This window comes from Mus musculus, chromosome 1, assembly GCF_000001635.26.
Source record: "Mus musculus strain C57BL/6J chromosome 1, GRCm38.p6 C57BL/6J".
NCBI classification, from domain to species: Eukaryota; Metazoa; Chordata; class Mammalia; order Rodentia; family Muridae; genus Mus; species Mus musculus.
Genome location: NC_000067.6, coordinates 60,256,343 through 60,269,760, shown reverse-complemented (window position 1 = coordinate 60,269,760; position 13,418 = coordinate 60,256,343). Strand labels below are relative to the sequence as shown.

The 13,418-nt window shown below is 36.7% G+C and overlaps 1 protein-coding gene and 1 pseudogene across 18 annotated transcripts in view; one reads left to right on the top strand and one right to left on the bottom strand.

The window, feature by feature from the left end:
• Positions 1–13,418, bottom strand: part of Nbeal1 (neurobeachin like 1) — a 159,589-nt gene that overhangs the window by 68,568 nt on the left and 77,603 nt on the right. For all 18 annotated transcript variants that reach the window (XM_006496032.4, XM_006496030.4, XM_006496033.4 and 15 more), the window contains 8 exons: positions 12,172–12,331; positions 11,023–11,111; positions 8,968–9,528; positions 8,176–8,351; positions 5,329–5,482; positions 4,751–4,879; positions 1,697–2,002; positions 1,229–1,378 (listed from right to left, as the gene is read on the bottom strand). In XM_006496032.4, coding sequence (XP_006496095.1) covers positions 1,229–1,378; positions 1,697–2,002; positions 4,751–4,879; positions 5,329–5,482; positions 8,176–8,351; positions 8,968–9,528; positions 11,023–11,111; positions 12,172–12,331 — 1,725 coding nt within the window. The remainder of the gene's footprint in view (positions 1–1,228; positions 1,379–1,696; positions 2,003–4,750; positions 4,880–5,328; positions 5,483–8,175; positions 8,352–8,967; positions 9,529–11,022; positions 11,112–12,171; positions 12,332–13,418) is intronic.
• On the top strand, positions 2,100–2,373 carry Gm29332 (predicted gene 29332; annotated as a pseudogene).

Sequence of the window (13,418 nt, the reverse complement as noted above, 5' to 3'; positions counted from 1 at the left end):
CTGTTACCATACTTGTAGGAAGGAATCAATGGTATGAGAACCAACACTAAAATAGATCACTGCTGAGACAAGTAAGGAAGTCACAAAGTCCCATGAGAGCTAGGTATCAACTCATCAATGCCCTTATTACATGGACATAACATCTTCCTTCAATACTAGTAGTGGGATGGCTGGGATGTGGGTTGACTGGTAGCATGTTTGCATCATAAGCCCTGGGACCAATCAATGAAAGGTGCAACCTGAGTATAGCAGCAAGTGTTTGCAAAGTGAAACAGGAGGGTCCTAAGTTCATGGTCATCTTGGCAGGTACAGAAAACATGTAACACTGCCTCAAAAACTAAGCATACAAGTAAGTTAGGTAGAATTTGCCAGTAAATTACTAAGGCTCTGCATTTTCTCCTTTTGAAGATGTATAAAAACAAATTAACTTAGATAAAAGACTATTTAAAGTTCATTTAAAATCTGTCTACAAGAGCCTGATGGATCTGAGTAGTCATATTTCTATGTGCTAAGCAACTCACAGTGGCCCTGATTTCTGTGGGGCTGATAGTGACACACATTCTCTCTCATTTTTGCTATAAGTAAATTTTCATTTCTTTTTGATTTGTCAAGCTGAATACAAGTTTATTGATTTTGCTAATATTCTGAAGAGCTAGATTTTAGACTTATCATTTCTCCTCCTCGTCTGCCTTTGTTTATTTATTTGTTTGTTGGTTTGTTTTTTGGTTAAATTACAGGGCTGGAGACGTTTCTTGGGGATTAAGAAGAACCAGGTTCAGCAACTCCAGCACCAGCATAGTCGTTCACAACTACCTGTAACTCTAGTTCCAGGGATTCAATGTCCTTTCTGACCTCTCAGGACTCCTGCACATATACAGACACAAACATGTATTCAGGCACACACAGAAACAAACAAACAAACAAAATAACTTTACATTAAAAATTTTAATTTATTTATTTGTGTGAGGGATGTATCAAGATACCTTAGTAGTATTTACTAATAGATTTTCATCTTAACAAGTTCACATAATTTATGATTTACATAATTATTACACATCATGTTTTACTATTAAAATGGTTACTGATCAACTGTTTTCATCGCAATTATGGAATATCTTTTGAGTATGTTCGTTTCCAAAATTCTGGTGGAATTATTCCACCTAAATTTAATTTAATGCTTGTAGCCAACATGAACAACTCAATTTAGAAAACACTGAAGAGTTTTTACCTGAAATTTCAGCTTGCTTTCTCCTCCTTCTCGGTCTCTTTTATGCATATTCACCATTAAGGCTTCATAACAATTCTTCCAGTAAAGTGCCATATTCTCATGGCCATCATAAAATGTATGCGCTTCATACTGCTTCATGTAAGGTACAATCTTAGTTTAAAAAAAAAAAGAAAGAATACAAAGAATTTGCACACTCATCTATAAAAGTGATAAATCATCAGGAAGGTCTTGCTGGGAATAGATAAAACTTTGGGCCTAGAGAGCCTCCTCACAGTTAAAAGAGTACTTGCAGGGAGCAAGCCCAAGGCCTGGAGTTTAGGCCCAGCACTCACACAACACTCCTGCAACCCTAGCTCCGAGAGACTTCACACACTAATTTTCATGCCTGCATGAAGCACAAACCTGCATATATACACATGCACACACTCATGCCTGCACACACATAAACAAATCATTTTTAAAACTTACGTATTTTTCAATGTAAACTTGCCACTCTTCGGAATTGCAGTATTCTTGAAAATCTTCAAAAAATGAAGCGCTTCCATTAGTAAAAGGCAAGGAAGGCAGGTGCAAGTTCATGAAAAGCAGCTCATAAATTTTAGAAACCAGAGTCCGGAGAAGGGGAATCAGAAATGAATAGATTTCTGTCTGTTCCTTGATTGACCGACTTAGAATATGTTCTAGTTTCCCTAAAATATAGCATGCTTCATCTTGATTTTCAATCACTTTGGTCTGAAGAAGAGCATTGAGCTTAGCTGATGCCATTGCACAAACCTGGAAGAAAACAGGCTCAATGAGAAAAGAGCAGACTAAAGCAAACATTTAATACGGTTCACAAGTTTTCTAAGTTAGCTGTCAATAGTTATGAACTGAGAGTTTAACAGCAAGCTTAAGAGAGGCCACCGAAGGGGAAAGGTGGTTCTGGAAAGGAGGGAAAGGAGATGCAGCCTCAGAAAGTGACAGTGCTGACAAGAAGTCTCAGGGATCTAAAGGTGGTGGCAATGCACTAAAGATCAGACACATAGTATGTGGTATGGAAAATCATGTGGGATGGATAAGCCTATGTTTACAGGCCTACCAGTTAAGACAAAATTTGGATAGCATATTATTATAATTGAAGGGAGAAAATAAAATAACATGAAAGATTTAAAAAAAATACTGATGAATCTGATTTAATTCTAAGCTAACAAGTGTGTTACAGTTTCATAGACATTGGCAAAAAACATGAAACTAATTGGTGAGACAAAGACGTACAAAATTTTAATAAGCACTCTATCACCATTTGGACTGATTGCCCAATTCCAATTCTAAGTGAGATTAAAAACCAGAAGACGCCAGCACATAGAGTGGCGACTCAGAGAGAAACACCGAGTCTCAGAGACCTCAGTACTTTACAGTGGGTTTTCAGTTAATGTATGATACAGAAAAAGAGATTAGCTTTATTACAATACCAGTCAAAAACTTGCCCTTTGCTCTAGAAAGAAAAATGGCTTCTATCTTCCAGAGTTATTCACTATATAAAAAAACTCAAAAGAGTGGATATCCAGGTGTGGCTGCTTACACTTTTAATCCCAGTACTTAGGAGGCACAAGTACACAGATCTCTGCAGGTTTGAAGACTCCCTGGTTCATTTAGTGAGTTCCAGGATATCCAGGGCTACATCTCAAAACAAAAACACCCCAGGACAGCCAGGACTAAATAGAGAGACCCTATATCAAGACAAACAAACAACAAAACCCCAAAACAAAAACAAAAACAGAAGAACAGAAAACAAGAGCAGCCAGTCACATGATAAACAGAAACACAACAGATTAGTGGAGAGTTATCCACCAACAATGACTGTAGGAAACATTAGTAGATTCCTCTGGGGACAAATAAAGTTGAAAATAGGCCCAACTGCCATTGTAGCCATTTGCAACCTTAAGGAAAGAGAGAGAGAAAAATGTAATAAAGTCTGTTTTGGTGGTTTGTTACATCATCTCATAACTATTTGGATACATAAAGATATATAAGGAGTCTGAGTCCTTAACTAGAAATTTAATTAACCTTAAACTTCCTAGGGTAAATATATATTAAGAGCACAAGCTCAATCAAAGAAGAACTCTCAATTACTATTCATTTAATGTCTAGCACTGAAGAGGAAAGAACTAATGAGAAAGGGAATGAGGAAGGAGAAGGAAGGAGAATACAACCATGAGATTAGAGGTTGATTTTAATAGGCCAAACTTAAAGTTTTAATTTCTCCAGACTCTTAGCAATATTACACTGAGTTTAGGAACAGCACTAGAATTCAGCCTCATCCTAAATATCCCTTTATCAAATAACAAAACTGAATATTAGAAGAAAACCGGGTTAGGGAGATGGCTCAGTAAATAAAATATTAGTCATGCAAGTATGATGACCTGAGTTTGCATCTGCAGGGTCCACATAAAAGCTGTACATGTTAGTGCTTGACTGTAACTCCATCACTCCTATAGCACGACAAGAGAGCAGGACAGGAGAATCCCTGGAAGCTCACAGGTCAGCTAACACTGATGTATAAAGCAATAAACAACAAAAAGGTCCTGCTCCAAATAAAGGGAGACGTTGAGGACCAACACCAAGTTTGTCCTCTGATCTCCACAAGCATGCTGTGACCCAAATGTTCTCATGTTCGTTCTCTCTCTCTCTCTCTCTCTCTCTCTCTCTCTCTGCCTCTGTCTCTCTCTCTCTCTCACACACACAGTAAATAGATATCAAGTTTATCATGACTAAAAGTACCTACTAATAATAGAAAAGTGACAGAACAAATGGCAGAGCAATTTTCTAACCGTTTACATTTTAATTTACAATAAAATAAATATTCTTGCTAACATATTTTATCTTTAGTTCTAAAATCTAGCAGAACAATGAACATAAGAAAACAATGTACATAACAGCATGTACATAATTGGTGTTTGATAAATGAACAAGTGTATAAAGAGTTAAATTTTTGGATTAGTAAAACAGGAAAGGAGTTAAAGTTAGTAAAACAGGAAAATTATTGTAAATAATTTTTCCTAAAATTACAATTCTTAGACTTTACATGCATAAATATCTCTGCTGGCTACTTAGCAATTAGTAAACTACACTGAGTGCAGATGACCTATGAGTAAACCCAATAAAAGCAAATATTAAAATCACACAGAGTCCTAGGACTGAGGGAAAAAAAGCTGCTTCTTAAGCTCCTTTCTGACCTTACAAAAGTGAAATTTCAACTGACTTAGTATTTTTTGGAATCAAAAAAATACTGATCAGGGCGTCTGAGAGATGATTCAGCAGGTAGAGGTGTATGTATGCCTACCGCAATTCATGTGGTGGAATCAAATAACTGACCCCACAGGCGGCCTCTGACCTCCATGGAACATGTGTGTACAACACAGGTACATAAAATAAACACATACAATATAATGTAAACATCCTGAAAGGGCATTATATGTGGTTACTACATTAGTAGCTATGGTGAGTGAGAAGATAGAATACAGAATGAAAGGAATAGCAAACCTGCAAACTGCCTCTTCCGATGAACTCTAGAAGCAGCTGGGTCTGAATCTGAGAGAGTTTTACCCATGCTGGATTCTCAGAATACCATACTGACAGACAGTCTAGGAGCTGCGTGGCATCTTCTAAAAGCTATCACAAAAGAAAAATTGAGAAATAAAAGTGTTCACTTTTAAAATGTAATGATAATCTTTCCTCAACAATAATAACAATCGTCATACTGCTGAAGCAATTCACTGTACAGCTGTCAAGAAACAAGATCCACTGCACAAACCAACAAAACCTGCTGATTCTTCATCTTAGGTAGGTATGTTACTGCATCTGATTAAACACTAAAGTTCCAAAAGGAAGTGTTGCAAATTTCACTCTTTAAATGATTCTGAACTACCTAAGCTATTTATCTACTTATATTTCATTCTGTTTGCAACAGCATATCATCACATTGTAGCTCAGACTGACTTGTAGCCCATATAAGACTCAAATTGTGATAATCCTCTGCCTTGCCCTTATAAATGATAAAATCACAGGCTTTGGCTACTACGTTGAACCCTAAAATGAAATTTCAAAAGGCCATTACTAACCTTCTCAGTCCACATGTTTGAATTAACCAGTCCTTCTGATTGCAGAAAGTCTTGTACGATCAACATGAGTCGGAAGGCATTTTCAGCAGTTACAGGACTACTTTTTGCATCTCTATTTTCTGTGATTGCCCACTCTAACATCTTCTGTAGCAAACTAAGTGTAAAATAAAGTTCGTTTCAAACCATTCTCACATACCATTATAAGCTTAGAAAGAAAAATGAAAAACCCCAAGCCCGTTATTTATTACCAACATTGCAAATCCAAAGATACACTCTGCCAGCAGGCTGCCACTAAGATTGTAGATGGCAGACTTCTGGGTAAAATGGAGGCTGCTTCTGTGTGATGCAGTATGAAAGAAAAAGTTAGAATAAGACAAAAACCAGACTCTATTCCAAAGAAAGAAATAGAAGAAGAAAATGAGAACTCAATAGAGGTACAGAATGGCTACTTGGAAACTATGGAGGAAAAGACAAGGAAGCAGATGCTGCCTTTCAAATCTAAGCCAGCAAGAGATGAGCAGCCTTACCCTGATGACAAGCCCACAGCCTTCAGGCTCCTCAACTAGAGTTGCAAGCTTAGGTGAGACAGTGATCTCTCTAAGGGATGAGTCAGCAGTGAAAAGAAAACATCCCTGCTACTCTCTATGACTTGCAGGGCAGTGAGCAGACACCAACCTGAGAATCTCCTGTTACCACTGAGTTACCTCCAGAAATGGTGATGCAAATCTTTAATCCCAGGACTGGGGAGGCAGAGGTAAGAGGATCTCTGTGAGTTCCATCCAGCCACCACTATACAGAAAGGCCCTTTCAGAGTTGGGGGTGAGAGGACAAAAACAAAAATTAAAAAAATTAGAAAATCCTGAGCTAACATGAGGACCTGAGGACAAAGCTTTAATATAGTCAGCTATAGCCACAAGGTGAAAGATGGCTTAGTGAGAAACTGGAGAGAGTGGAAGTGCCAGACACCAACAAGCTTAAAATTTTAGTCAACAGGAGGGGCAGATCAAGTAGGGAAGTCACTCAGAGAAAGACACTCCCATCCTCAGAGGCTGGAAGTGGATCTCATCAACTGAGAACAATCCTAGAATTTGATGCCACTAAAAAGCAACCTCCCCATTCTTCAAGCCATATGCTTGATACCTTCAAATACATCCCTCCAGGAAATCACGACTCAAGAGGTCTTAAAAACATTAAGACAGGCCATCAGTCAGTACAGATCTGTGGGTTATGCTTGCTTCACATATTCACATTCACAACACACTTGGGAACTACATCCCAGCCAAAGCATTAGTCACATTGGAGGGTACTATCTGGGTAACCTCAGGAGGATAATGGAGTCTGCCTAGACTGAAAAGGAAAGTGGCCAGCAGAGGTTCCTGGTACACAAAGAAGAGAAACTACCATAATGAAGACAGATCTGCTATGTAGACTACACTAGACCAAACAAGTGTACTAGTACAAACTCAGCCAACATTATAACCATAGCAAAGTCAGGGGTGCAGAGGTTCAAAGCACCCATACCCATGCATTTAACTGGAAGCCTCCAATTCAAGCACGCAAGAAGTATCCATTTCAACATGTCATCCTTTATCTTAAAAACTTATTTTACTCTTTTGCTTTGTCCCTTGACAATTATTTGTACTTTATAGTAGTATGTTTGTGTGTGTGTTTTCAAACTATAGAGTATTCTAAATCTTGTGTCTGCTTTATTATGCTCTAACTGGGTGCTTTTATACTTTTATTTCCATTGTGTATTCATCTAATTGTTTTTGTCCATTATTTTTGTTGTTATTATAATTGGGCAGTACTGTACAGATGGAGGGACAGGGGGGACAGCTCAGTCAGTTAAGTGCTGTGTCTGCCATGCAAGCATGAGGACCTGACTTCAACTCCCAGCATCCACATAAAACATACAGCATGGTGGCATGTGCTTACAATGTCAATGCTGGAAAGGTAGAGACAGGGGAATTGCTGGGGTTTAGGTTTATTGACCAGATAACCAAGCTTAACTGGAGGGCATCAGAACCCCAAGAGATGCTGTCTTAAAAATAAGGTAGACAACTCCAGAGGAACTATGATACCTGAAGTTGATTCCAAAGCCTTATGCATATATGTGCACAAATACCTACACATATGCCTGTATATATACATATTTATACCAAAACGCATACAAAGGAGAGAGTATCATGAATTGAGAATAAGCATAATGGGATACATTCAAATATTAATAAAGAAAAAATGACTATGACCAGTGTTCAAGAGCTCTACACATGATTATGAAAGCAAACCTAAGAATCAACTGGGAAGAAGCAGTTCAGATAAACAAGTAAGGCAAAGAAAGTCTACTCTATAAAATCTGAGCAGAAAAGATGTCAAATCTAAACAAAACATAACAAACAACAACAACAAAACAAAATAAAACAAAACCAGACTCCAAACGGGAGAGGATTTAGAGCCTCAACTTGATAAGGTCAATGAACAAACGACAACAGTGGTGAGACTGTGGGGAGAGAGGAACCTTCCTAAACTGCTGCTGAGAACGGAAATGACTGGAAATGGAAATCAGTATGGAGGGCTCTCAGAAACCTAAAAACAGAACACTGGTACGGCACCTCTGCACCTCACCTGACATCACTTAAGTTCAAATACATTTAATCTCCTGACACTGGGGTTTATTTTATATGTCTTTCTACATTCTACAAGAATGGTAAAACCTAGAAAGAAAAAGTAAACCATTTCTTTGCTTCTCTTCTTCTACTATATCCTGAATTAAGTGTTGAGTATTTAATTTTAGACTCCCAATCATTCCAAGCAGGGGGCTGAAAAAAAAATGAACTGAATGCGTACGTTAGTTTTACTTCATCTGAGGGTCGAAGCAGCTCACTTGATATTCCTGGCTTAGTTAGTGCTGAAAACACCTGTCCTCTTTCAATCCAAGTGTCTTCATCAGACTTTTCTAGTCCTTTACACATAACATAATTCAAAATATTTGTAAGCAGCTGAAAAAGTTCTTCTTCACATCTCTATAAAAAAACATTAAACGATACTAAATTATTAGGTGAAGGTAACCTTAAAATACATTATAAAACCATCTACATATACCTATTGTTTATGTAAGACACTTTTTTTTTACCTCCACAGGCACCAGGCACATTCATGGTACACATACATACATGTAAGCAAAATATTCATACACACAATATAAAATAACCTAACATGTACAAGCTAGTATGCTCATTCCCTATTACCACACATATACAAATACACACACATCAAACCAAACATAAAGTAAGATATTTACAAGTGACAATCACCCTTCTAAATTTTAGATCACAAGGCTTAGAATATGAATGGAAAATATTAATAACAGCTTATATACCTCAAAGGACTTAAGTATAAAACTAGCATATTAAAATCTTATTTGGAGGGCTGGAGAAATGGCTCAGCAATTAAGAGCACTGACTGCTCTTCCAGAGGTCCTGAGTTCAATTCCCAGCACCCACATGGTGGCTCACAACAATCCATAATGAGATCTGATGCCTTCTTCTGTTGTGTCTGAAACAGCTACAGTGTACTTATTTATAATAATAAATAAATCTTTTTTTTTTTAATCTTATTTGGAAAGATAAGCAAATTTACCTCTTGGCTTTCAAGAAAAGAGAAGTCATCACTGAAGCCCATTTCATTCGTGATGCTTCTTTCTTTGTCAGACTGCAAAGAAAATGACTTAGTAGACTCTACTGGAGATGGAGTGCTAGGTGAACTGTCTGGCACTTGACTTCCACTGTCGCTCAGTTCACATGCATCAATTCCACTGAGATCTAAGCTCAGATGGGAAGTATTACTATGCCAAAATTCTTCTTGATTCTCTGACTTGAAAGATAATTCTCCTTCAGAGCTATCTTCTTGAAATAATGGTGTGTTTGAGTTCAGGGACTGACTATCTTCTAAACTCCAATGGTCTGAAGATACGTCAGCTAACATCATTTTTTCATCATCCAGTTTTTCAAAGTTCCTCTTAACATCTTCAGTTGACATATTTTTATTTTCTTTCATTGAAACTGTCTTCCCGTGTTTGTTAAGGGAATTTACATTTTCAAAATTTGCTTTTAAGAAAAGTCTAACAAAGGTGTCTTGCCAACCCACTTGTTGTGATATCTGGTATGCTGCATCTGGCTGGGACTGCAAAATCTGTAATATCTGCAAAGAGAACACAAAACAAAAAAGTACAACAAAAAATATAAAATTCATTAAAAGTATACAAGTTTTTAATGAAAAGGTCTCTTCAATTACTTTAATAACAAAGCAATTTAACGAGAAACAATAAGAAGGTATCCTTTAGGATTCTGTTCCGTGTGCATGGTGTATGTGAGTGTGTGTGTGCAGATGAATACACATAGACACGGAGGCCAGAGAAGGGTATTGAGGTGTTTTGTTTTATCACTCTCCAACTCATTCCCTTGAAGCAGGGTCTCTCATGGAACCTGGAGCTAGGGTAATGGTCAGAGACCCTCAGCTACCTTATGTAGCTTCTAAAATGTTGGGGTTGCAGGTATACCCGGCAATTCCCCAACTTGTCCTCAAATTTCCTTTCTCACTGCAGCATAGACATACTCACATTTACACACACACACACACACACACACACACACACACACAAATAAATAAATGAATGAATAAATGAATAAATAAATAAATAAATAAAATGAAAATTTAAAAATATATTTAAAAAGTCAGACACTTTGAAATATGGTATTTCCATTAGAAATGCCCAGAACTGGAAACAGATGTAGTGGTGGATGCCAGTCACTCAGGACACTGAAGAAGGAGCACAACTTCAAAGTGAGGATGAGAAACTTAGCAAGACTGTGTCTCAAAAGTGAAAATGGAGGAGGAAGTAAGGAACATCAAGAGAGGAAAGAGTAAGAATGGAAAGGGAGTAGGAAGGAAGGTTACACACACTGAGGATTTTGGTAGAGAACTGTGTTTTTTGGTAATAAATTTTAGACTGTGGAAAGGGAATATTTACATAAAAATACGTAAATCTAAAACTATTAGAAAACTATTTTAAATATATTAGAAAAGTATTTAGCAAATACTTTTAATAAAACATTTACTAGAGCAAGCCATGGTGGTGCATACCTTTAATCTCAGTATTCAAGAGGCAGAGCTAGGCAGATTTCTGAGTTCAAGGCCAGCCTGTTATTCAGAGTGAGTTCCAGAACAGCCAGGGCTACACAGAAACCCTGTCTCAAGCAGAACAAGCAACAAACAAAAACTGACATACTGATTTCTTATAATCACATAAAGCTAATTCTTTTGTAAAATAAACATTTGTTTATGTGTGTGTATATATATGTATATATATATATGTATGTATATGTGTATGTGTATATATATATATATATACACACACACATATATATATGTGTGTGTGTGTGTATATATATATGTATTTAAGTTAGTCTTACACTATACAGGCTGACTTCCACCTTAGGATCCTTCTGCCTGGGCCTCCCACATGTTGTTAACTACAGATATATACCACTATAACCAATTGAAACTGCTTAAAAAATAGTAACTATTACGAAACAAGCAAACAAAAAAATTACATCTGCTACAAACCACTCAATGAAAAACACTGTCATAATTTGAGGATGTTATTGTAAAAATATATCTTGAAAGTTTACTAACCTTTCTACAGAGGACCACTCTGACATTTACATGTGTTCTGTGACAGATATATACTACAGATAATAGATCTTTGAAATTAATAACAGGATCTATGATAAAAAAAGAAATTAAAAATTAAATTTCATGGATATCCAAAATAAGAATACTATTATTGTATAAATGGTGAAATAATTATTCACTTTCCAAAGAAAACTACAGATATGTTCAAATTCTCCGCCCCCCCACCCCAAAACTTCAGTTTGATAATACTACAATTAAACCTAAATAACTTATCTTTCTTTGATTGCCTGAGTATATTGTCTATACTGCAGGAATGTAATACTATTATTTTTTTATATACCTATTTTGGATTACCAATGATACATGATAAACTACTTAGTAAATGACTCAAGCAAGATAAGTTAATTTCCCCACCTACGCAGGGCATCTGCCATAAATTCTAGTTTATGGCTAAGTTTATAAAAAAATTATTACACAAAACTAGAAAGAAAATATGTCTCAAATTAAGTTTTCATTTCATCTTTAAGAATTTAAGTATTTTTAAAAATTTAAGCTCTTTTTATACATATTTTATTTAATGCCCCTTTCTTATTTAGAAAGACAGTCATTAACTTGGCTACCTCCTCAGTAGACATTTACTTTAAAGCTAGGTCCTGGAAAGTAAAAAAAACAGTTACAGAAATACATTCTCCGAGGAACACCTTGGAAAATCAAGTAACAGATAATTTAAAAAGTAACCTAAAAAGGGACATTAAAAAAAATCTTCCAGAAAGAACCAATTTATTTTTTTGAAATCTATTTTTATTGAAAATATTTTTCTTTTTTTAGATTTTTCAATTATTTTATTTTATATTTATTATTTATTCACTTTACATTCTGCTCAGTGCCCTCCCTTTCACCCTCTCCCCCAACTCCTCCCACCTCCTTCTCCTCAGAGAGAAGGGATCCCCCTGGATACCTGCCCACCCCTACCCCCTATCCCCTGGCACATTTACTCTCTTCGGGGATAGGTGCATCCTCTCCCACTGAGGCCAAACAAAACAGCCCAGCTAGAAGAAAATATCCCACAACAGACAGCAGCTTCTCAGATAGCCCTGCTCCAGGAAAACCAATTCTTAAACACATCACTGTCATCAGTCCCAGTCTTACCTGTATTAATGATTTGGTTAACAAGGTTTTTAATAAGAGATGTGTTAACTGGTGCTTCATTAAGGAGGAGTCCAATTCCTGAATAGCCAACTTCTCTAAGACGGATACGTTGTTTACTACGTTCATAAACATTTGTGCATTTTAACATCTGTTCCATGACCTGGTCACAAAAAGTATTAGACTTTTCAATGCAGAGAAACATTGGATTTTGGAACATTAACAATATATTGTACTGAAATGTATTTGTACGTATTTAAATAATGCTCAAACTCTAAATATGGCAAATAAAAGAGTAGTGTGTACAGCTAGCAGGCATGAAGAACATGTTCATGTGTTAAGATGATATTATTATTATTATTATTATTATTATTATTATTATTATTATTATTATGCCATCATCAGATTTCTTTCTGAGACAAGCTCTCTCTCCATATATCTCTGACTGGCCTGGAATTCATTGTGTAGAGACCAGGCTTGCCTGATGTGCAGTGCTGGGATTGAAGCTGTGTGCCATCACATGCAGCCTAAAACATTCTTAACTCTTTTATTTAACAGTAACCAATTTTCAAGAACAGAAAACATTTGTGAGGCAGCCCAAATAATTCATATCTAAAAATTGGGGGGAAGAGGCTGACCTTAGCCACATTATTTCCAGGAGTACGGACAATGTTATTCAAGAGGTTATTTTTTTTTATAAACTATTAAAGGATAATGTCAGAATATCACAAACAATCCCTAAGAAGTATTTTTAACAGACATATTCCCTCTCCATGAATGAACCCTAGCGCAGGTAGATGCTTCTTCTAAGCAAAGCCTCATGGGTAACCAGCCATAAGCAAACCCAAAACACAAACCACTTTAGACCTCTCATTCAGTCTTTGCTTTCTTTTTTTTTCTTTTTTTTTATTACATATTTTCTTCAATTACATTTCCAATGCTATCCCAAAAGCCCCCCCACACACACTCCCCTACCCACCCATTCCCATTTTTTGGCCCTGGCATTCCCCTGTACTGGGGCATATAACGTTTGCCTGACCAATGGGCCTCTCTTTCCAGTGATGGCCAACTAGGTCATCTTTTGATACATATGCAGCTAGAGTCAAGAGCTCTGGGGTACTGGTTAGTTCATAATGTTGTTCCTCCGATAGGGTTGCAGATCTCTTTAGCTCCTTGGATACTTTCTCTAGCTCCTCCATTGGGGGCCCTGTGATCCATCCAACAGTTGACTGTGAGCATCCACTTCTGCG